This window comes from Plodia interpunctella, chromosome 22 (genome assembly GCF_027563975.2).
Source record: "Plodia interpunctella isolate USDA-ARS_2022_Savannah chromosome 22, ilPloInte3.2, whole genome shotgun sequence".
NCBI lineage: Eukaryota > Metazoa > Arthropoda > Insecta > Lepidoptera > Pyralidae > Plodia > Plodia interpunctella.
This window is the reverse complement of record NC_071315.1, coordinates 2,542,747-2,568,455: the sequence shown is the minus strand read 5'-3', so window position 1 is coordinate 2,568,455 and position 25,709 is coordinate 2,542,747. Positions and strand designations below refer to the sequence as shown.

The 25,709-nt window shown below is 38.1% G+C and overlaps 3 protein-coding genes and 1 long non-coding RNA gene across 4 annotated transcripts; 2 read left to right on the top strand and 2 right to left on the bottom strand.

Annotated features, from left to right (window-relative positions):
* Nucleotides 1–10,759: 10,759 nt before the first annotated feature.
* On the bottom strand, nucleotides 10,760–15,621 carry LOC135309946 (protein FAM133-like). The gene is made up of 5 exons (XM_064436697.1): nucleotides 15,617–15,621; nucleotides 14,843–15,000; nucleotides 13,980–14,110; nucleotides 11,509–11,953; nucleotides 10,760–10,788 (listed from the first exon to the last, which is right to left on the bottom strand). The coding sequence occupies exons 1-5, from the start codon at nucleotides 15,619–15,621 to the stop codon at nucleotides 10,760–10,762; spliced, it is 768 nt and encodes a 255-aa protein (XP_064292767.1).
* Nucleotides 15,622–15,793: 172 nt separating this feature from the next.
* On the top strand, nucleotides 15,794–18,114 carry LOC128679933 (uncharacterized). The gene is made up of 2 exons (XM_053762466.2): nucleotides 15,794–16,252; nucleotides 17,106–18,114. The coding sequence occupies exons 1-2, from the start codon at nucleotides 15,897–15,899 to the stop codon at nucleotides 18,004–18,006; spliced, it is 1,257 nt and encodes a 418-aa protein (XP_053618441.1). The 5' UTR covers nucleotides 15,794–15,896; the 3' UTR covers nucleotides 18,007–18,114.
* LOC128679934 (uncharacterized) lies at nucleotides 16,546–18,249 on the bottom strand. The gene is made up of 2 exons (XR_010370217.1): nucleotides 18,112–18,249; nucleotides 16,546–17,057 (listed from the first exon to the last, which is right to left on the bottom strand). It is a non-coding gene; the product is annotated as an uncharacterized LOC128679934 (long non-coding RNA).
* A 4,414-nt stretch (nucleotides 18,250–22,663) lies between these two features.
* LOC128679917 (uncharacterized) lies at nucleotides 22,664–25,668 on the top strand. Its single transcript, XM_053762422.1, has 3 exons — nucleotides 22,664–23,143; nucleotides 23,309–23,409; nucleotides 24,316–25,668. Exons 1-3 carry the CDS (start codon nucleotides 22,861–22,863, stop codon nucleotides 24,922–24,924), a joined length of 993 nt encoding a protein of 330 aa, XP_053618397.1. The 5' UTR covers nucleotides 22,664–22,860; the 3' UTR covers nucleotides 24,925–25,668.
* The last annotated feature ends 41 nt before the right edge of the window (nucleotides 25,669–25,709 follow it).

Sequence of the window (25,709 nt, the reverse complement as noted above, 5' to 3'; positions counted from 1 at the left end):
CAAATTTTTAATAAATGAAATGTCTTTACACACTAATAGCTAAATACTCCGCTTCGGAGCTAGATAACGCTACATATATTTGCTTTCTAGACTCCCAGTTAACTGTATCATTTCCCAGTTTGATAACAAAGCCAGTATACGATTTTCTATCAGTTACATCATTGGCCCAGTCTGCATCAGTATAGGCTCTCAAACACAAATTCCTACTTTTATGAAAACGTAAACAATAATGAATTGTACCTGCCAAATAACGCAGAATACGTTTAGCTGCTAACCAATGTGTCCTATCGAAACAGTTATTAAACTGACTAAGCTGACTACATGCATATGATATATGTGGACGTGTACAAACAGACAGATACATCAAGCAACCAAGCAGCTGACGATAGTTGTAAACATCATCCTGTAAACTAACATTGAGATCGTCGGACCACCACGGCACGGTAAGTCTCTTTCTCTTCTTTTTCTTGGGTATTGCATACTGGTATGCCTCTGTCATAATTCTGTTAATTTTTCCCACAGCTAATTCAATCCCTTCCCCGCTATTTATTTTCTCTATTTCGGCTCTATTTATATTTAATTCTAATTTCAATTGATTCATTTGTTCGTTGAATTTGAATGAAATAGCTAAAAGAAATAAATTATATGAGTTAATCAAATTGATAATATCATGTTTTTTAGGTGTAATGCTTTTACAGTTCCACTGGAGGACTTGATCCATGTTTAAATATATTAAAAATTGATATTGAAATATTGTTTATTATTGTAACAGCCACGGATTCTGGAAGGTTAGAATTAGCAATAATGTTAACAAGTGTTGATAACAACTTATTAAGTTCCTCTGATGAGGGTAAAGGTGCTTTATTTGCTGGGAGAGCTGTACCTGTAGTTCTAGTTTCTTCAAAGGAGATGGAGCGTATCAAGAAATTATGTTCCTGCTTATCATAACCTGGAGAATGACTTGGTGCTTGTTTAGGTTTCTTAACAATAGTTTTCTTATAAGAATGGATATTGTTATTGTCAAGAACAGAATTTGAACAACGCTACATGAGAATAGGTTTTCTTAAAGGGAAATAGCTTTGCTGCTTCCTGATAAGAAGTTGAGTTTTCAGACATATGTTTTTTGATATTTGTTTGCCTATTGAACTCAGGGCACAGCTTATTTGTTGCCATGTGAGGTTGAGAACAATTGACACACACATGTTCAGTCACAAGGCATGAGAGCCCACTGTGTTCTCCACTACATTTGCTGCATCTCGGTTTACTCCTACAGTTATTTCTAGTGTGACCAAAACGGCAGCAATTGAAGCACTGAATAGTTGGAAAAATATATTGTTCCACGGGGATGCTCGAAAAGAAGAAATAAACTCTTGAGGGCGAGGCCTGTCCATCAAAGGTTAGGACCACTGACTGAGTAGGAGTCCATGAATCTGAGTCTGAGTTTACAGTCCTCCTACTCAATCTGCGGGACTTAACTATTGGTCCATACCCGTCCGGTATTCGTAAATTAATTTTAATATCCTCATGGGTCCATTCTACTGGGATTCCCTTAACCAAGCCCATCTTACAAATATTGAATGTTGGGATCGCAACCTTATAACCTAAATTTTTGGACATTACATTTAAGAAATTGTTGGCATCACTACATGTTTTAAAAGTAATTGAAATGCGGTTCCTCCCTATTCGTTTAATACCGTCCTGAAGTATATTTCCTAATCCGTTCTTCATCAAAAAGCTGCCAAACTTCAGGGGATGCAGTGTGGTACCTGACATGGGTTCTGATATCAGAGTTGCTTGTACCATATATGGACCAGGGTCAGTTTGCATATAAAATGTTCTATATGGAGATTCAGCTACTTTAGGTGCCCTTTGAGTCACTGAAGCAGGCTCGAGAGAAGATTCGACCTGCAAGGGGGGACCCGCGATACTTGGCGTTTTCTTATTTAAAAAAAAAATTTTCTGACACCAGAGCCTGCCGCAGTGGCCGCATTGACAATTGCTTATCTCTATGTTTGGTTTTGAAAGAAATAGATAATTTATTTTTCTTTTCTTTCTTTTTGTTTTTGATGTTAACAAACTCTGCAATATTTGAATGATCATATTCATCAACAAAAAACATAGGTTTGCTGAAGATGCTGTTGGTAGTATCAGCAAAATCTCCTGAATCATCTTTCGGATTCGGAGGATCCGGGTCCGGCTCCAAATCCATAAGTAATAAAAAAGGCTTAAAGCTTACTTACAAATTATTGGCAATGATATATACACTATACTACAATATATTATTTATAATATCTACACAGAAATATAAAGATATGAATTTTTGAAAAGGATATCAAAATTTAAATCCGCCCTGTTTTCCCGCCAATTTCAAAGTCCGCGGACACAGTTTTTGGAATAAATAAAACATCATATTATATAAAATACATATGGGGCAAGATGAGATACTATCCATTATGCCCCTACCATTTTGCCCCAACAGACATATTTTACAAAAGTAACAACAGTACTAACCTACAAATCTATTATGCGAAAATCAAATAAAAACTCGTTAATTTAACACTACTACAACATGTACGCGGTAATATATTACAATAGCACTAATACATACCTTAGTGTACATCCGTTCAAAACAAAAGATTTCGTAAAAATTCTCCAAAAATCCGTTTTTTCTTGCCGGGTGGCCGAAACACGTAGCAACAGGCACGCGACGCTCGGACTCGTGTGTGGACTCGCCTGAACAACGCGCGAATGGCGCCGTGTTAGGCCCTGTTACGTTCACCACTCACGTACACAAGCACACTTCCCGTCTTGCCCCGAGCTTCGTCTTGCCCCGGTATCCCCTACCTACTTTTTTTACAGGTTTTGGCGACTGGAGAAAGCTATAGATCTTTAAGTTTTCAATTTCGAATTAGCCATAATTGGATATGCAGAATTGTAACCTAAAGTCATGTAAGCTTGAGACTTTTAAACGTTGCACTTCCTGAACCCACCGAGACATACGTAGACATGCCTTATGTTTTCGTAGGTGATGCTGCATTTAGTCTCACCAACTATATGATGAAACCATACTCAAAAACTCATGCGTCTCAAGATAGGTCAAAACGAATTTTCGGGTTATTGTATATTCGTCACAAAGTTCGTCACGTTTTTGTACTCTCCATACATTCAAAGTAAATTCGTCACATGTATTTAAAAAATGTGTTAATTATTAATAAGTAGGTAAGGGTTATTGTAAATTCGTCACAATTTCACATTTTACATACTTTTTGCATGAAGTATTATGAGTTTACGAAAGATTATGAGCGCTTGGAATGAGAGAAAACAAATCTTAAATTAACACGTTCGCTTACAGTAAGCACTTTCTTTGATACGACAATACGGCAGTAAAATGTTTCATATAAAATAATACCCCGTTGACTGACGTACTTACAGAAAATAACATTTAAATTATGTCTTAGTACGACACTACGTTCGGAGACGTGAACGACCAACGACGTAGTGCTATGTGCATGCAATTTTTTTCTGCCTTAATACGACACTACGTCCCAAGACGTCAACGTCTACAGACGTAGTGCCTTGACGGATATATAACTATACTACTTAATACGACACTACGCCCCAAGACGTCAATGTCTACCGACGTAGTGTCGTATTGCATATATATTTGTCTGCTTAAATAGAACACTACACCCAACGACGTCAACGTCCACCGACGGTGTTTTCTGTCGGATATTAACGTAATATTTTGTTGGAAATTATTAGTCGTTAGTATAGTTCTAACGGTTCTTAGACGTTTAAAGAAAAAGGAAATAAGTAAAAAACCAAGTTCTAAAATAGTTCTTTATTAAATTTATTTTAAATTTGTAAGAGGGGTAAACTAAATAGGGGAGATATTTAACTTAAACCCACGATAAAACAACAGACATTTATTAGGACAAAGAAATTATTTAACAATGTGTAATATGAATGTAAGTTACGAAAAGGGGATACAACAATTTATCAAGATAGGGAGTCTTAGAGTTTTCGCATACAATCGCCCGCTATGCAGTTCGCTAGCGAACCAACACATCAGTCGATCATACGCGGGCAGCCTATGTTGAGCGCACGAACGGGCAAGTAAGTGACCGACCTAAGTCGATGCGAGAACCGTCCCGATTGCACGCCAACGCAGACTGGCGAGCTACGCGCAGAATTTCTATTTATATGCGCGTGGCTACTCGGCGACGTGTGCGGCGGGGCGGTGGTGTCTCACTGGCGGCGCGCTGCTGGTCAACCGGCTCGCTGACGTCATTGAGGCGGGCTTGTTGTGTTACAGTCTCCCCCTCTGGTCCTGTAGGCGGCCCGACACGAGGACCAGTTGCTGTTTCGGCTGTAGTGGCTTGCTTTCTCGGGCGGCCCCGTCTGCGCAAAGGTCTTTCAGGATTAGGTAAAGGAGAGGCTGAGCCTTGATAGGGGCTCAGCGCAGAAGCATGATAAATACCCAGAGGTTTACGTTCTGTTGGTTGAGCGACTTCATAAGAACAGGGCCCATTTTGACGCAGAATGACGTATGGACCATCCCTTCGCGGTGCGAACTTTGCAGATTGGTAGCGCGCTGCGTTGCTCAGGAAGTTGGTAGCCACCATCACCAAGTCACCAGGCTGGTACGCAGGGGCTGGTCGCCGATGTTCATCGGTGAACTTCTTTCTTCGTTCTTCCTGGTTTTCTTGTACTTCTCTGGCTTTTCTTAACACATCTATTAACAGAATTAGTTTAGGTGTTATTTCGGGAACGAAGTTTTCATTTAAAGCTATTTGGCGGACATCGTGAGTGATATCATCTGTTGTTCTTAATTCCCTACCGAAGGTAAGGTATGCGGGTGTATGTCCGGTACTAAGACAGTTTGCCGTGTTCATGGCAAAACGTATGTTAGGAAGTTTCTCTGCCCATGAGCGATGATCATCTTCAACAAGAATTGCAAGCTGTGTCTTTAAATCTCGATTCCGTCTCTCGACTGGGTTTGTCTCTGGATGGTAAACTGGTATGAATGCATGGTTGATATCGAGACAAAAGGTTAGTTTTTGCATTACAGAGCTAACGAATTGTGTTCCATTATCACTAATTAGTCGTCGTGGTATTCCGTAACGCAGGAATATTTCATTTAGCAGCACCGTGGCACAAGTGTCGGCCGTTGCCTGTTCTAAGGCAAATAGTTCCACCCATCGAGTAGCAAAATCTTCAACAATGAAAATCCAAGTCATATTGTCTGTAGTAGGTGGGAGTGGTCCAAATAGGTCGAAAGATAGTGTCTCAAATCTTTGGTTCATAGGAGTGGTTTGTAATAAACCGGCAGGTTTCAGATTGCTTGGTTTATACCGTAAACATTTGATGCAGTTTTTAACATGTTTCTCTATTTCCTTTCTCATTCCTTTCCAGTAATATCTTGCAGATATACGTTGAAAAGTTTTCTCCGCTCCATAATGACCAGCTGTCGGATGGTCGTGGTAATGTTTTAATATAGCCGATGTTTCATGCTGAGGTATGACTAACTGGGCGGTGTCTTTATCATTGTCTTGTAGATAGCGATGTAACATGCCGCTATTCACAAAATATCCCTTGTTAGACCAATATATTCCATCTTCATCTTGTTTGGGTTTTTCAAGCGCGTCCAGGATTTTCTTTAGCTCGGGATCTTTCCGTTGTTCCAGCCTTATATCTGCTCCCGATCGCCGAGGTAAGTCAACAGAGACCACGCAGACCTGCACATTTTCAACTTCTTCAGAGCACGGAGGTCTGGACAGGCTATCGGCGACAACATTGGTTTTTCCTGGCACATATTCTATTTTCAGGTTATAAGGCTGAAGTTGTAAGGCCCATCGTGCCAGTCGCCCTGTAGGAGACTTGATGGACATTAACCATCTCAGAGCTTGATGGTCAGTCGCTACCACCAGCGAAGATCCTTCTATGTAGCCTCTAAATTTTGATATCGCCCATACTACTGCCAATGCTTCTCGTTCAGTAGTAGAATAGTTTCTCTCCGCCTTGGTCAGCAGTACTACTGGCGTATTCTACCGGGTGTTCTTCTGGTCCCTCCCCCTGGACCAGAACAGCCCCAATGGCATAAGCGCTGGCATCTGTTTTCACTACAAAAGGTTTAGTGATATCTGCTTGTTGTAGAATAGGCGCACTTGTTAGACGTTCCTTTAATTCAGTAAAAGCGTTCTCTTGTTCAGCGTTCCATACCCAGGCTGCATCCTTTTTCGTCAGTTGAGTGAGAGGATAAGCAATTTTCGCGAAGTTTGCTACAAATCGGCGATACCATGAACAAGTTTGTAGAAACGACTGCACTTGTCGCACGTTCTTTGGTGGTGGTAATTCTGTTATGGCTGATATTTTTGTCGGGTCAGTGCTTAAGCCATTTTCCGTAATTATATGTCCAAGGTATGTGATTTGGTTCTGACAAAACCGACATTTCTTCCTATTGACGACGACATTATGTTCTTTCAGAAGCTGAAACAGGGCGTTGAGATCTTGCATATGTTGATCAAAGAAGGGTGACAGAAGAATTATGTCATCGAGATAAGCAAGTAAATTTACTCCATCTAATTGTAGTTTTAATCTGTCGATAAACCTTTGAAACGTAGCGGGAGCATTGCGCAATCCGAAAGGCATTCTTTTAAATTCGTAAAGGCCAAACGGAGTCACGAAGGCAGTCTTCTCCTGATCTTCATCTCTTAATTTAATCTGCCAGTATCCCGCCTTTAAATCTAAGGACGACATGTATGGAGTAGGTTTGGCTTCATGCAGCAAATCATCGATTCTGGGTAATGGGTATGCATCTGCTACAGTTACACTATTTAACTGGCGATAATCTACGCACACTCTTACTTCTCCATTCTTCTTGGGGACCATCACAACTGGTGCCGCCCACGGGGATTTTGATGGCGTGATAATACCTTCATCCAGCATTTGCTCGATCTCTTTGCGCAAAATCTCCTTGCGTTGAGCTGATAGTCGATATGGTGCTGTTGCTATTGGTCTGTGATCTCCTGTGTTAATGCTATGCTCGACTAAACTGGCTGGCTGTCCGTTGGGAGTGAAAACGGCTGTATGTTTTTGCAGAAGGTCGTTTAACTTCATGTTTTGGTCTTCAGTAAGACTTCTCATACCTTCTACCCCAACCATAGCAAGGTCAATGCTCGGACCAAACATATTTCTACTACGTGGTGATAATTCTACTTCGGCGTTATTAATATTCATCTGTGCATCTCGAAATAGCGATCCGACGAATCTTGGCGAGTACCCATTGAGTGTAGCAGACGATCTTGGTGGTGTACTCGGAGGAGTAGAGTTGATTAGGAAAAGAGGTCCATATGAGTCAGCCATGGCGGTTTCCTCTTCCGGGATTTTCGTCGGGGATGGAGTCATTATCATGGGGCTCACCATCTTTTCTAATGATGTCATCTCAGCGAGTTTTGACAACACGGATTCAGTTGAGTTCACATCTGCTTCTACGGTAGATACTGCTGCAACATCCTCATCCTCATTTAGGAGGTTATATTTCTTTCCAGGGTTTTCTAAAAAGTGAAATAGTAACTGTGGCAGGTTTAGCACAATGTTTGCATCTTGGATAAAATCAACTCCTAAGAGTGTTCTATTGTCTGCTGACTCGGGAAGTACAATAAAGGTGGTGTCAATGGTGCGCCCTTCCAAAGTTACCGGAACCGTTGCCCGCCGTATCTTTTGTCGCCTTCGCAACCCATCTGCTAGTGTGATGTTGGCTGTTTCGAGCATGAACTTGACGCCGTTCTTCTCTAGCACTCGATGCAGAGTTGTCGATGCAACACTTAATTTAGCTCCGGAGTCTAGATGTGCTCGTCCTTGAATACCACAAATGCTGATATGACTGTAGGTCGCAGTCTCGATATTGCAACCAGGCTGGGATTTACTGCATAAAATCCGACATCGACGGCTCCAACCTTGTTCTTGTTACAGGTCTGGCAACGACTTCTCACGACTCCTGGTGCACCACATCCGTAACACGTTATTTTATTGAGCGGCTTATTAGAAGAACTAGCTGTCGGTTCTTGCTTAGACGTCGTCGTTTCTGATGAAGTTTCTTTGGTTGCTTCCTTCTTACGGCAGACATTCTCCAAGTGACCATATGATCGGCAATATGTGCATCTAGGCCTCTTCCCTGTTTGCGGTGCAGTAAAATTTGGCTTGCCTCTTGACCGTTCAGAGAGAGTTTCTTCGACTTGCCGAGCTTTCACCAAAAACTCGTCAAATGAGTTGACCGAATCCCTAGGAATACGGTCTCTTATGACAATGTGCAGGGATGTATATAGAAGGTCTAGGCATTGCGATGAAGTAAGGCTTGGCTTCGGCAATTCGGACATAAGGGCTCTCTTCTTGGCAACGAAGAACTCTATGCCTCTTGGGTTCTCCTGCTTCACGCTGACGATTTCCTCATACACCTTATACGCTGGCCGTTTCGGTGCAAACGTTGTGCGAATCAATGCTATAGCCTCTGTCCAAGAGGTAATATCGTCTTTAACTCCAAGCCACCATACAGCGGCCTCTCCTACTAATAGGAGTGTAAGTCCTTCAATGGCGCTTTGGTCAGATATGGACTCGATTTTCTTGTAGGTGCTTATCGTAGAAAGAAAAGCTTCGACTGTAGCAGCATCACGAGTACCATCATAACGGGCAGTGGACGATGCGAAGCTACCACCCTTAGGGCTACTTGTAAGATCATTTCTAGTAGCTAAAACCCCAAGGAGTTCACGGAACTGTCCGTCGGAAAAGCTTACGTTAGCCATATTAGAAATAAGACGAGGACTTCGTCTTGGTAAAATATTATAAAAGTTTTTATCAATTTTGGAAACAAAAGTATCTATGTGGGTAGTTAAATAAATAATGTGTGCAAAATATATTTACACAAAGTAATAAAAGAAAGAAAGTAAATAAGACTAAAAGAAAGTACTTATATCGGAGGAATAGAAAAGAGAAAAAAAAAATTACAATAGGGTAGAGGAAAAAAAGTGACAACAAAGTCAAGCCCCAGTTGGGACGCCAGATGTAAGAGGGGTAAACTAAATAGGGGAGATATTTAACTTAAACCCACGATAAAACAACAGACATTTATTAGGACAAAGAAATTATTTAACAATGTGTAATATGAATGTAAGTTACGAAAAGGGGATACAACAATTTATCAAGATAGGGAGTCTTAGAGTTTTCGCATACAATCGCCCGCTATGCAGTTCGCTAGCGAACCAACACATCAGTCGATCATACGCGGGCAGCCTATGTTGAGCGCACGAACGGGCAAGTAAGTGACCGACCTAAGTCGATGCGAGAACCGTCCCGATTGCACGCCAACGCAGACTGGCGAGCTACGCGCAGAATTTCTATTTATATGCGCGTGGCTACTCGGCGACGTGTGCGGCGGGGCGGTGGTGTCTCACTGGCGGCGCGCTGCTGGTCAACCGGCTCGCTGACGTCATTGAGGCGGGCTTGTTGTGTTACAAATTTCAGTATATTACTGAAATAAAAAAAACGTTTACGAAAGTAGTAAGTTATTATATTAATGAAATAAACTCGAAAATGAAATAATGACATGTTATCCATCTTTTACAGTTTTCTTGATATTGCAAAGGTAAAAAAATAAAAAAATTCAAACCCGAATAACAGTTTCATCATTCATTTACGTACTTAATAAAATCAACAAATTGAAGAGAAAAATGTTACGAAATAATTAAACTTTTGGCAAAAACTTAACATAATGAGATCTTCTATCACTGATTGCTAACAATCATAATTAAAATAATTTAACTTTGAAAAAAAAAACATGTATTTATTTACGTTTTATATTAGTACTTCTTATTTACTTAATTATTTATTCAATAAAATCAGTCGTAAAATATTATATTAATTAGCTCGACAAGATATGAACTGGAATTTTTATTCATTATTTATTTTTGATTTTTTTTGTGGCGAAATAAAAATATTAATAAGAGCTAAGAACATTCCTGTGCTTGCTGTTCCAGGAGTTGGTGGTAGTCTTGGAAACATTCAGGACATAATGCGGGAAGTCCAGGGCAACCAATGCACCTGTAGCTAGTTTCGACTCTTTTCTTATTCTTGGAACGCATTTTGCACATCAGAAACGAGTATTTTTTCTTAGATTTTTCGGGTGCAGGCTGGCGTCTTGGCCAATATTCCCAAAGTTTAGGCTCTTGACTGGGATCAACAATATTTTTTTGGAGGTTGTTGTGTAGTCTATTATTATTTTTGCTTATAGTAAACAGTAAATCTTTGCCCTTACAATTTTCTTTCAAGTCTATCAATTTTTTAATCAGCTGCTCCCGATACATAGATAACTCATATTTAGAATTATTCAATACATATTTTTTGTATAAATAAAACGAGTTCCATACCGCAGTGTCCAAGAGATGAAAAAGCACTTTCTTATACCATCTTATGGTTTTTCTCGGCGATGAATAATAGTTAATCATTTGATCAGACCATATCTACTCCGGACATGAATTTATTATATGTTGCTACCTCTATAGGCTTCTTAACAATTTTTCCATATCTGTTGGTAGTCTCTATCATACGGGGATGGTCTCTTGTGGTCAACATAGTAACCGGTCGTTTATCAATCCATTTACTAACATATACTTTATTTTTCCTAACCCATACATGTTCGCCTTTTTTCAATTTTCTGTCAACTACTTCCTTCGGATTATCTTTCCTGTTTACTCGTAGTGTACCGTTAGTGTGTGTCTTTAAATCTAACAGTCGCTGGGAAAGATTAACTGAGTTGTAATAGTTATCCATGAAAAGATGGTGGCCTTTCAATAAATACGGTCCCATCAATTGCATTACTAACCGTTCAAGTTTTGTGCATTCTGAACCAGTCGACATATTGCTGTCGTCTTTTCCGCTATACATTATTACGTCCAAAACAACCATCAGCGGTTGCTAGTACATAGAACTTTATTCCATATCTTGCCTTCTTAGATTTAATGTATTGCCGGAAATAAAGCCGACCTCGATATAATAGTAACGATTCATCTAAACTAAGCTCTTTTTCAGGTTTGTAGACGTTTCTAAAATTCATAGTTAATATGTCAATATTTTTTTTTATCTTATCAGCACCTTTTGCCCCCAGCTCTGAACAACATAAGCATCGAAGTATCTGCTCATAACGTCGAGAAGACATTGTGTGTGGAAATATCGGATGAAAATACAGAGGGTCATCGTGAGTAAATAGTTTTTATTGTTTAGGAATGCGAACATGACCATGTAGTAATGAAAGTCCAAGAAATTTTGTCATTTCTTCAAGGGTAACATGACGAAAAGACTGAGATCGACAATGACGAGTGGAAGGTCTGTTTAAATTGCACAAGGCTGTGCCATAACTATTAGTACACTGGACGAGATATTCCATCAACTCTTTTGGAGAAACATGGTCGAAGACCTGTTCAACTCTAGTTAGAGAACTAACTTCAAATTGTATACCTTGTGAAGCGGAATCGAACTCAAAATCGGGAATTCCGTCAGTAGTATTTGACCACAACTGCTCTTCAGGTTCTGGAGATTTTCGTTGTACTGTAGAATCTATATTATCAGACTGAGAAAACAGAGATACGACAAGAGATGGTGAATTTTCTATTGAATCTGATACACCATGTTCGTTAGGGTTATCGTCAGGTTCAGTATCTGAACTTAAATTCAGGATATGCGACTTACTCGAATCCGATAAAGCAACCGGGCCTCGGGACGTATGTTGCCTTCTATTTGAAAATATATCTTCTGAAGAACTAGAGGAAGCAAGCTGCTGCTGTGGCTCATAGTTCTCATCGGAGCCATAATCACCGTCATTGTCTTCATATGGGTCCGGTTCAGCTTCCGAATTTGAAGATCCTTCGTCGAAGATAATGCGGCACTGACCGGACTGAATGTTCTAGAATACAAGTGTGCGTTGACGCCGCTCGACGTAGTACACATACGCGGGTCATTCACTTGTGTGTATGTAAAGAGCGAGACAGCAATATAAAACTACCTTTAAATCCTGGTAATACGACAGTTAGAAATATGAGATTGCTTACAATGTGACAGTAGATATTGCTCTTCATAAGACTAGTATGGTAAATTGTCGTCGATTGACGTAGTGCGAATTTTCTAAAAAAAAAGTAGACCGTCGTTCGACGTACTGTCACAATGCATAATTTAAAGGGGTTTGAAGATTTGTGGCATACCTACTGCCGCCATTTTGATTTTTTTTCAAAATCGCGGCCAGCCATAAAACGTATATAAATCGATAGCTGAGATAAATACCAACAAAAAATATTAAAACAATGACCCTCGTAAAGTGTCAGGTTTCTGAGATAATAACCGTCAAAGTTGATCACGTGACATCCATAATTATAAGCAAGGGTATGTGTTCTGATGAATAAAGATGTTAAAAAAAAACTTTTAGAACAAATATGTATGTTGCATTGTATCTGGATATATTTTTCAACTTAATAACATATTTTGTGACCATCTATGTGTGAGTGCAGTATCGTCATTAGATTTAATATGACATTTGACATTATAGGGTAAATGAAAGTAATAGGTACCTCTGTAAAACCATTTACTACATAACACAAGATAGGAATAATCATAAAATTAAAAATTCTCTTTACGTTTATATTGTGGCATAGTTTTATGGTTACCTACTTACTACAATTTCTCTTTGCGAAAATAGTTATATAAACCTGGATTTCTTTTTACATTGGCACAAAAGGGAAAACAATTAGAAGTACAGTTTCGGAACAGTATTTTTATTGCCCGATAAACAATTTAAGGCATCATGCTTTTAGTATACACAATTTAAACACTTTTGAGACTACAAACACAAAAATCACATTCATAACATCAATACAAAAAACACTTTTTGACTTTCTTATACACATAAAACAAGTAATAGTTAATTACTTCCTCCGCCACACTCCCCCCACCCCCGCTTGTAGTGTGTCTCGCTTGCACATTAGAATAATACAATATATAATCTATTTTCTTGTTATATATAACACCTAAAACAATACCTAATGAATAGTACTCCATTGACTTTTTTGTCGTAGTATAAAATATTCTTATTTAGTACATAGTAGCCGCAACATGTAGAAATATCATGAGGCATAGTTATCTATGTTTTATTATTAATATTATCTATACCTATTAGAATATTTTGTGTATGTTTACACATTGTTATACCAAATAGATGGGTTTATAGTCGCTATTAAAAAAAAAATAGAAATCACGTGATCAACTTTGACGGTTATTTTCTCGGAAACCTGACACTTTATGAGGGTCATTGAATTAATATTTTTTGTTGGCATTAATGTCAGCTATCGATTTATAAAGGTTTCATGGCTGGCCGCGATTTTGAAAAAAAATCAAAATGGCGGCAGTAGGTATGCCACGCTCCATAGTAAAATCTTCAAACCCCTTTCTCGCCTTTTGACGTACTGTCAGCGAACGTGTTAAGATGCAAACGTAATCGCCACGGTCTGAGTGGGTTGTAAGTTATAAGATTCGCCTTCTTTTACTTTACGCATTATTCTACGAACACAAATAATTTTTTTTGTTGTAGTAGAAAAAACTTTAAAGATTGTTTTGTTTGACAAGTCTGATGGAACATTAGTTATAACACCAGTTATTTCTGTAACCGCTGCCGGAATAGAAGCAGTGATGCAATGTTCTCTATGGAAAGTAGCATTGTCTAAGAATGAATTAGCCATGTTAGGATTATCGAATACAACGCCCATTCTATATTTGTTGACTTTTTTAAAATATTTTATCCCTTTTACAAAGCGAGTGAAACTATTACTTAAATACATCATATCTCTGGAACCTATTGGGACATTTTCATCCGAGCTAGCTATGAACACGACGTGCTCATGCCCTGGACTATCTTCAGGATATCTACGACTATAATCGGCGACCCTATATGGTTTGTATTTGTCCAGTGGCGACTCTGACGCGTCAGAGTATTCGGAGTCACTATCAGAGCTCTGGATTACCGAAATGCTTTCAGATTCTTGCTCCTTCTTTTTCCTCTTCTTGCCGCCCATCGCTGGAAAGGTAAAAACTTACCCCGACCTCAGCAACACTTTATACAAAACAAACTATAGAAAATATATAAATAACCAAATTATATACAAAAGGAAAGGTATTTACAACCAGATTTACAAATATATACAGATTTTGCACAAATTTAAATTTTCCCAGAAAAAAAGACCGCCCGTCGCTTCGATATTCCCGCGCTTTTCCCAGCCAGAGATTTCGCGGACATTGCTAATTATATGTGGATTTCAACATTTCCTATTTTTTTGTTAATTTTGGTGGTTTTTTTTATTTATAGGTTTATTGTCAGAATTATATATCCAGACGCTTAAGGGATGTGTATAAAATATAAATACTCTTAGGGATCTTATTTTTTGTTATAATTTTAAAATTATAAACGACACCTAAATTACTCGTTCACCAAAATTGAAAAATGACACCAAAATTGAAAATGCTACCACCAAAAATTAATTAAGGTCACCAAAATTGTAGTCCTTAGATTCATTGAACATGATTGTTGATCTTGATGGTCTTTATCAGTAACCACGATTTCTGATGATGAATTTGGTACAATGTTGTCCGGTCTATTATTTATATTTGTGCTGACGAACTCTGGACATGCAATCTCTATTTCTTTAAGACGTTTCTGTCTGTTACGATAATTGTCAAAGTTTATTTTATTTTGCCTTTTTTTTTAGTCTACGGGCACGAGGTGGCATTTCGTTCAGTGGTACTATCTTACCTTCTGCTTTTTTCTTATGATAGCGTTCACTTTCTTTCCTTCGTAATTCTTCTGCCTTTACTGGATCACTCTTGATTTTTTCTTTCCTTTTTCTCTCTGCGATTCTTTTCTTATCTAACAATTCTTCCCTACTTAACTTTGACTTTCTTTTAGGATTCCTGAAATAAAATAATAATACATCGTTCATGAGTAATATAAATAAATAAATGTTTGTTTGTAATAACTTTATTGTACAAAATAATAAAATTATAAATCGAAATATGATGAAAATATTATTACCTACATAAACTTATTTTGATACAAAAATTTTGCTTTTTTCATTTATCGATTGATGCAGTACTAAGACTGCCGGGTCAGCTAGTAAGTTCATAAATATATATTATATATATATACATGCGATATATATGTATATATGTATGCCATAATAAAATATTTAAAAGATGTACAGGGAGTACATGCTTTCTACGTAAATATTGCAGAAATAAAATAGGTATTTGTAGGTATACGGTATTTTATTATTATCTTATTACAACTTAGTTATTTAGTTAACTACCTACCGCGAGATTTTATTACTCCTGTGAATAAAAAGTATCTTATGTACTCTTGACGTCACCAATTTACAATTTTGGTGATGTGATTCAATTTTGGTGTGTATTATTAAACCACCAAACCCAGCAGAATTAATACACCGGAATTGAAAATGTGTGGTTTCTCGTAAATATCTAAAAAACTGTGAGGACTTTAACTATTACCTAAAGTTTATTTAGAAGATACCCCATTTCCTTACATAATATATTTAGCTCATATTATTACAACTACAATCCATATTTTAAAATCAGCCACCAAAATTGGCAAAATTGTGTCGCGATTAATGAAAACGTGCTACTTACATTTTTGGCGGGAACACAGCGGCACGAGGCACTCAACCAAATACAGTGCGCGTCAGTGTAAGGGCTAAAACGCACTAGCGGCCTGCCGCGATGCGGTATGCCGATGCGGCAGGCCGCAGCATATACGGTCAGCCGTAACGGCACGCCGTATTCCGGCTAACCGTATGGTCTTGGCTCACTGCGGTCTGCCGCAATCGTCAGTGCTTCTAGAAATTTTGCACATGATGGACGTTGAGGAAGTTGCGGCAGTCATTTATTTATATCATCGTAGAAAATATCGTCAAAAAAATAAACATAGATTTTGGATACATCCTCTATTGGTGACACGACATGACGGCAAAGAGTTTAATATTTTTATTTCAAACCTAAAGAAATTTGAAGATAAGTTCTTTGGATACACTAGGATGTCAGTAAAATCGTATGAAGAATTATTAACAAAACTATATTTAAATATTCGTGGCCAGGATACACGATTTCGGATATCTATATCCCCGGAAGAAAAGCTCATTATAACCATCAGGTAAGAAAACAATATATTAAGTTGAATCACATTTATTTAAGGCACATAGAAATAGAATCACATTAACAAAAAATCTACGGTGAATTAAACAATTCAGACATCAACGAAGCGTCGTCTTGGCTAGCAGATTCCTGAGTTGCCTCTTCAGTTGTATCCATTGAGTGCGTGGATGTACCTGGTAGATTTTGACGGTGTTGGTAACCTGTAGTTGTGGGTTCTCTATTATTGAGTCTACTCTCATACCCTCGGCCAGTGTAGTCACTATCAAGTGTTTGATATCCTCTTCCAGCATATTCACTTTCATACATATGGTTTCGATACCCTCGATCAAATTGCGTACTATAATGAAATGATGGTTGTTGAGCATTTCTAATAGCTCTTATGATTTCACATCTCGCTTCCAATTTATTGGATTCTGGAATTTTTTTGAACTCTCTTAAAAGGGATAACAAAAACAACTTGTCTTCGTCATTTTCCATTTCTTTTTTATACTCCAAGTTTTTGTTCAATACTGATACTAATTGTTGTCCAATAACGTCTTCATTATTACTTTTTTTCTTTTTTTTCTGACTAACTAAATTCTGTGATGTTTCATATGGGCCATCATGGTCTTGGGAAAGATTGTTGGCAATGTCTGACTCTGTCTCATTTACCATAGTAGAGTCCTTTAAGAATAATAAAATATTATAATAGGTATATGGGCTTTTATGTTTGGCACCTGAACCGCTTTTCATGTTTTTCATATTTTTCGAAGCTTTTACAAAACTATCTTTAATATTCCGCCATTTTTTCATAAGTACTTTACCTGTAACAATAACCATTTAAATTAATAAAAAAATAATTATGTTTTTAGATATTTGGCAACCGGATGTACATTCGCTGAACTACATTACACATTTCGAATTGGTGCGAGTACAATAGCTGAATTTGTTCGTGAAGTATGTTCGGCAATATGGTTACTGTTAAAAGAATCTTGTTTACCGAAGCCATCTCAACAAAGATGGCTAGATATTGCAAAGGGTTTCTCTACAAGAGCTAATTTTCCGAATTGCATTGGGGCTATAGATGGGAAACACATACGGGTAATAAAGCCGTGCCATAGTGGATCCATGTACTACAATTATAAGCAGTTCTTTTCCATTATACTTATGGCTATATGCGACAGTAACTACAAATTCATAACAATAGATGTCGGTGCTTGTGGCAAATTTGGAGACTCAGCAGTTTATCAACACTCTAACTTTTACAAAAAAATGATAGCAGGAGAACTTGAGATACCAGAATCAGTACCCATATCACAAGTAAATACTATTCCAATGCCATATGTTTTAGTAGGCGATGAAGCCTTTCCCTTATCCACGAACTTAATGCGACCTTATGCAAAACCAAAAAATTCTAATTTAAACACTACTAAGAGAATATATAATTATCGGCATAGTAGAGCACGGCGATATGTCGAATGTTCGTTTGGAATACTGAGCAATAAGTGGCGTATATTCCATAGACCTTTAAATGTGGATATTAGTTTGGCTACTGATATCATCAAAGCATGTTGCATTTTGCATAACTACGTTCGAGACAGAGACGGTTATAACTATGAAGATACTTTAACATGTTACATGTCGCCTGATGTACCAGAAACTCCGAGAACATATAATCGAATAGGTAATAATATCGCTGAAAGAATTCGTGACTCTTTCGCTCAGTATTTTGAACATGAAGGTAAATTGGAATGGCAAGAAAAATATATATAAGTAAATATAATGGCATTAATCCGCAAAATCGCAGGAAATTGCGAATAAAAAGTAGGTATGATGATTGTAACATTGTAACCATGATTAATAAATAACGTAACTTACCGAGTTCTTTCTTTTCTTCCGATGTATCATCTTCCTTTGCATATATATTAATCATTTCCTCCCAACATTTTAACTTTTTATTTCTGTCTGCATAATCAGCGCATTTGCTATCCCATATTGCGGGGCGTTCTTTTATTTCTAAAATGAACTTTTCTGTATCAAAATCCATGACGCGCACGAGTAGCGTCTAGCGCGTGAAACAAGCGACGACGGACTGGCGGGCGGGACGCGGCGTTTGCGACTACCGCGCCGAGTGCGTGGTGGGGATGCGGTGCGCCGCATCATTCAACCGGCGCGGCTCGTCGCAGCTCCGGAACAACCGGAGCGGTTGACGGCTGGCCGCAAATCAGTGCGTCGTTATCGTGCGGTTTCATGTACTAATCGATGTGCGGCCTACCGCAACGGCACGCCGCATGGCGGCCAACCGCTAGTGCGTTATAGGCCTAATACTGAGGGAAGCGAGGGCAAGGACAACGAATCCTTGATACCTATCGTAGTGCGTTATAAACGCGTTTTTCTGATTCATACCTAAATTTTGGTGTTCGCGCGGACAAACCTTTAGTCGATCCTCATAATTTTACGGTGTAACAAGCGTCATCGAGCGCCCGCGCCTGCTAACGGCAGCGCTGTAGCGCTGCGCCGAACACGCCCTTATCGCCGGCCGCCTCCACTATAAAAGATCGCCGGCTGCCTACGTGCCGCCAGTATCGCTGCGACCGCGCTCTCGGCTGCTTCACCTTTCGGGCTGGACAGTCTAGAACCGGACTCCGCACTACGCGAGCGTACACGCGCGGTGATTCACTCACTGCACTGTACATACCAACGTCAACGTATTGACTACTATACGCGCGGTGACTCGCTCACTGTACTATAGTGCGCCTAGTTTGCATTGGTCATTGTAATATATTTATTTTCTTACTACGATCCTGTATTTTCTTTCACGCCCGTTACAACGGTAGTTTAAAAAAATATGATTTCATTGAAAACAGGTATAATATTACTAATATAGTAAAAAAAAAAACAGTTTGGTATTTTTTTTTTTCATTTCTTACATTAATGGTTATAAGAATCAAAATAGTTTGTGGACAGACCACCGAACTTGGAAATGAGAGGTTCATCTTTTTTATTGTAAAAACTACTATATTTAGAGGATTTATATTTATGGTTTTATTAAGATAAGCAAGTGAACTATATTTAAAAAAATATATCATGAAGAAATACTCCCAAGAACACCTCGTTTTCAGCTTGGAACACAAAAAAATGTAGCCTATGAAATCCACTCATATAGAAAAGTAATACTTTATTACCATGTCCGCTGCGGCGGACAACGCCAAAATGTGAAAAAATTATGCTTGTTTGGTTATGGTTCTGAGTTTGTTTTTTTTTCTTTGCCAACAGCCTAATCGCGCAAGTAAAATTATTGCTTTAGTGCCGAATGTACATGCACCTTCCGATGCTAGCGAAATATCAGATTCGGAAACTGAATTGCATGATGCACGTACTAATTCTTCCAGCCCCCTGTCTTCTCCTGCACCATCTATTGCATATTCCCTTGCTAACTTAACAATAGATACATCCGACGACGAAGAATTACACTCCGAAGATGCTGATATTATACCAGATTCTATCGTGCGTGAAATAGAAGAGTCCTTTTATGAAAATGTTCCATCCCTATCTGCTATTCCTTCATTGCCTGCAACGCCTATAACACCAATAGCTTCCTCATTAGCACCCCGAAAAACAAGATCTAGGAAACCACCCACAGTCAAAGCCAAAAGACCAAAAAAAACAAAAAATTTCAGCTGACATACAATTGGAGATTAGCTCAATTCCGTCACCAAGCGACAATAGAAGAGGGTGAGGAGGATGATTACATAGACCTGCCAGAAGATGATTCACCTTTGAGTTTTTTTCACCTTTTTTTTTCTCAAGATATGTTTACTAGTATCGTAGAGCAGACAAACTTATATTCAGTTCAACAAACCGGCAAGTCAATTCTACTAACAGACGAAGAATTTAGAGACTTTTTAGCCATCCATATACTTATGTGTATTGTTGTAATGCCTTCATACCTTGATTATTGGTCAGAAAAATTTAGATAAGGTAATGACGCCGATATAATGTCTTTGAAAAGATATCAGCTGATACGAAGATATTTACATTTTGTTTACAATACAATGGACGATGGAAACAAATATTTTAAAGTTCGTCCAGTCATAGAGCAATTACGACAAAATTGTCTGAAACAACAGAAAAAAGAGACAAAAGCATATAAAGGGACTAAGGCCGGTAAAAGAAAACAATACGAGTATATGAAAGATAAACCTAACAAATGGGGATTTAAAAATTATGTAAGGGCCGGAGTTTCCGGAATAATTTATGATTTTGTTCTGTATGGAGGTGACGATACTTTTCGCAACCATAAGTTCACTGAAGAAGAATTGTCTCTAGGTTTTGGTGCTCAGGTGGTTATAGCATTATGTCAAAGTATTTGTCAAAAACCATTTTTCGTGTTTTGCGATAACTTTTTTTCTTTACCGGAGTTGCTATTTATTCTCCGAGAAAACTATGGTATTTTTGCCTTAGGCACTATTCGAGGCAATCGCCTTCGAGGAGCAGAAAAAGTTTTACCTACTGAAAAAGCCATGAAAAAGAAACCTCGAGGACATTTTGTAGAAGCTATATGTGATAAAAACCGCTTAGCTGTTGTTCGTTGGAATGATAATAAGCTCTCAAGCTTGATCATGGTAGTGTACCTTGGCAAGACAGTTTAGTAGATAGGACAAGTTAAGTGATAAAAAAATAAAAAAAAAGAGTTTCAGTGGCCTCTCCAAATGTAATAAAAGTATACAATACCCACATGGGCGGTGTAGACATTGCTGACATGTTGACTGCATTATATAGAATACGCATGAAAACTAGGCGCTATTTGCCCAGATGCTAGACATTGCACTAAATAACAGCTGGTTATTGCATCGCCGTGATTGCAATCAACTTACTGTCGAGAATAAACTGTCCCTAAAAAAATTTCGCATACAGACTGCTCTTGCACTCATCAAAACTAACACCAAATCTCAAATCCCAAGAGGGATTTTGGAACCTGGATCTGAAATGATCACGAAGCCTTTCCTACCTCGTCCTGTGCACGAGGCACGTCTTGATTGTTATGATCATTTTCCTATTTATACTTCACAGGGTCGATGTCGATTATGTAAGAATGGAAAGACTACAGTTTTCTGTTCGAAATGTGAACAGAGACTTTGTTTCACACCAAAAAAAAATTGTTTCCTATTATTTCACAAAAATAAGTGAAAATCACTTATTTTTTTAAGTTTTTGTTTAAAGTTTTATTTTCAGAGAATATTTGTTTTTATGACCATAAATGGTTAATTGAGTTTCTTATTATTTTAAACGATGCGTAACTTAGTTTTGATGTTGTTTTGAAGTTTTATTTTATAGACAAGGGTATTATACGTACGTCTATTAATTCCTAAATGGTAACTTGATCTCATTACTGCAATAACCTTTGATCTCAATTGTTATTATTAATATTGTTTGTTACGTTATTTTTTCATTAATTTAACTGCTGAACTGGCAATGTGCGTTCTATGTGACATGTATGATGAATATACCATACCGGAAAAAATTATGAAAATACATTTTTTTATTAATTGAACCCTAATAAGACTCTTTTTAAGAAAACACCTCTGAAAAATGTCGCAATTAATGACTGCCAATTTAAGGGTTAAGTGCCAATGTAATTGTCTTTTAAAAATTAAATGTCAATTTTCTTGAGTTTGTTCATACAAATCGGAAATTTCGTTTTTAATTACCTAAATTTTATTTACTTACATTTAACTCATTGATTTATAAAAAATTAAAAGCACATTTTATACGTTTTAACAACGTATAAAATGTGCTTTTAATTTTTTAAACTTTATTATCCAAACTACAACCGAAAATGTTCCACGTCCGTTTAATAATTAAAAATGATTATAGAATATAGTAGTTCGAGTGTTTTATTTGACTTGACTATGATGAGGTGTTTATTGGTTAAATTGCCATTCTAATCTTCCGACATCAGAAAGAAAATAATTAGTCAACTCCATTATCTTCCTCTGCGGTGACTATTGCACCCGAGGCGGTATCATTATCTACTCTGGGCATGTTAGTAAACAACTTTCATGTGGATTCTCCTTGTTTATTTTCAAAATCGTATTCATTATGCTGTAGAGCACCGGTTCGTTTGATAAAATTAAATAAATGTACCTATACACGCCAATGTTTCAATCGAAGCTTTTTCTGGGATTAGCTCAATAGCTTTATGAAAAATCTGAAATTTGTTTGCCAACTGCCCAAACACATTTTCAACCACTCTCCTGCCACGACATATACGATAGTTAAAAATCCTCTTTGGAGATCTGATTATATGATTACCATCATAAGCTTTCATTATATGAGTTTCCAATGGAAAAGCGTCATCACCCAGAAAAAAATATGGAACTGGTAAATTCCGTCCAGGTAAAGGATTATTATCTGGCATATTTAAATAATTATCATTAGCCGGGTCCACACCGGACGATCCATCGCGCTCCGATCGCGCGCGGCAGCAGCGCGATCCAAAGATGCAGGCGGTGTAGACGTGCCGCGCGCGATCCATGCGCACGTATTGGAGCGCGCGCTCCCTACCTCGCGCGATCCGTGTGCGGTCGGTTTTTGTGCCAGCATCAAAGGTGCCTCAGTTGCGTGATGCGCGCGGTGTGGACGGTTGTGTTGGTTCGCGCGATCCACCTCGCCATGGACATCTCAGAAAGTCGCCGTTTGATATCGCTTTATAAAGAATTTAAATGTTTATGGGATCCCAAAGATTCTAATTACACCAATAGAGGTGTTAGAGATGATGCTTGGCGTCAGATTTCTCGTGAAATGGGGAATAAGTCGATCGAGAACCTAAAGAAAAAAATGCGATCTCTGGCGGGAGGCTACAGAAGGGAGAAATACAGAGAGAAGCAAAGCCGTATAACTGGATCCGGTAAGAAAACAAAGCTACTTTTTATCTGTAGGTATTAAAATTATATATTTTAGTATAAGTAATTACATCATAATATTTACTGTGGATTTCACGTGATTTCACTTTTTACATTTAAGCTGTTAGAAATACACGTGGTTATTTTAATGAGTAACTTGTTTATTTCAGGTGCTCAAGATACATATAAATCAAAGTGGTTTGCGTATGATGACTTCGACTTTATGGCGGATAAAAATGAACCCGGAACCACACGCGATACATTGGAACATGTAAGCTATTAGTTTACTAATATTCATTTTGCCAAACTATTGTATGGTTTGTAACAAAGTGTCTTGCTAAGTGGGACCGTAATGTAGTGGCATTTTCTGTTGCTCTTCTTGGTACGACGGCCATCGGTTGTAGCGATTGTGATGGCGGTTCATTTCGCCAGCTTCCAGGTATTACATCTCCATTCTCCTGTACTGTATCAAACGTTCCTGGCGATATAAAGTTAGGATTACTGCGTAAGTAGTTATATAGATGAACCGTTGCCAGCACGACTTTAGTCGCAGTTTCTGGTTCCAAAAGCATAGGTTTACGCAGGACTCTGTAGACAGAACTAAGTACTCCAAACGCGTTTTCAACTACTCTACGTGCTCTTGACAGTCGGTAGTTGAAAATTCTTTCACAAGAACCCCTTTCCCGTGTACCATCGTATGGTTTCATAGTATAATCATTAAGCTGAAAAGCTTTATCACCTAGTATATAATAGGGTACCTCAATTTTATAGGGAACTTGCAATATCTCCGGTGGAGGAATATTTAGCTCTTTTTTTTCAAGTTTTTTATATAAATTTGTGCTTTTGAACACGCCTCCATCTGATATTCTGCCTTTAGTCCCAACATTCACATACAAGAACCTATAATTTGCATCTACTAATGCAAAAAGAACAATACTAGGAAATAATTTGTAATTATCAAAGTCGTTGCCACTATTGAAAGGCGATTGTATAGCGACGTGTTTGCCGTCCATCGCTCCTATCACGTGTGGGAAATTCCACTTATTCTCGAATTGCTGAGAAACTGTACGCCATTCTTCTTCAGTTGACGGCACCTGAAAATAAAGGAGATCTTAATTATAATATAAAGCTGAAAATAAGAATATGCAGTAAATAGTAATAATAATTGTTGTTACAGGTAGAATCTGATACGACTGAAGGGGTTAATACTACAGTGAGCGAAAACGAGAACAGTAACATTAGTAGTGACATACAACCGGAGAGAGCCAACCACCACACAGAGCAGAGTAGAGAGCACAATGATCAGAATGCACAAACCAGTGTCCAAACAACAAACAAAAGAACAAAAAAAAGAAAGAAAACTACTTCTAATAATGCAGATGACATATCAGATGAAACTCTTTCAGAGGCTTTCCAACTTCTGCAACAATGTGCTCAGCCACCACAACCGGAAACTGATTCTTACATTGCTTTCGGGCAGTATATATCTACTGAATTGCGGAAATATGATGCAGTAACATTAGCTAATGTCAAAAATGCTATATGCCAAGTTATTTTTCAAGCTGACACAGGAAGATATGGGGATAGCAATTATGGATATTACACTAATTCATATCCTGGCACACCAATAGCATCCACTTCATCACAGTCCCAGTCTCTACAACCTCAAAATTATCCAGCTCCAATTCCACAGACATCACCGTCTGCTCATCTAGCCTCCAATTCATCGCAGTCCCAGTTTGAGAAACCTCAGGATTATTCACTTCCACAGTCATCACCGAATTAAATAAGTACCTACCTATATACCTATATCATGTTTTCAAAAAATAATTAATAATTGTAAACATGTTACTTCTTTAAATTATGATTGTAATACAATACTTTTTTATTGAGTAATAAAGTATGGTTTTACTTACCTTTACATAATCATTTAACAGGTCAATGATGGCTTCACAAACTTCAGGAATAATTTTCGATATAGACTGTTTGGAAATGCGGAACAGATACTGCAAACTGACATACGAATCTCCAGTTGCTAAAAATCTCAATGTTAGTAATAATCTTTCCTTCACAGTAATGGCATCTCTATAATTTGTATCATTCTTTCTTAGCTTGTTATTCAATAATGAACACAATATCTCAAATTGATTAGCATTCATTCTTGCAAAATTGTGTTCAACTTTATCTGACACTAACTCTGCGTACAGCTGATTCCCAGATTCCAAGCGATTTTTGTAAATTTGTTTCACCCAAAACCGTCGTTTTCTTTTTTGTGATTTTTTGCGCAAGCATTTAAGCAAAATAAAAGTTACTGCTGCAACGGCAAGACGCCGCCGTTGTACGTGTGACTCCATATCGTACAAGAGTTAGACTGGCTGAATCACGGATCGCCTTAGGATCGCTTGGAGCGCATATTTGGGATCGCAAGTTTCCAAAAGTGGATCGGCCTAACACGATCCACGATCCACGATCCACGCTCCGCGATCCTGGATCGCGGATCGCGGGATCGATGGATCTTTTTTGGTGTAGACCCGGCTATTTAACATCCTGCATAGTGCAGAATTGCTGAAG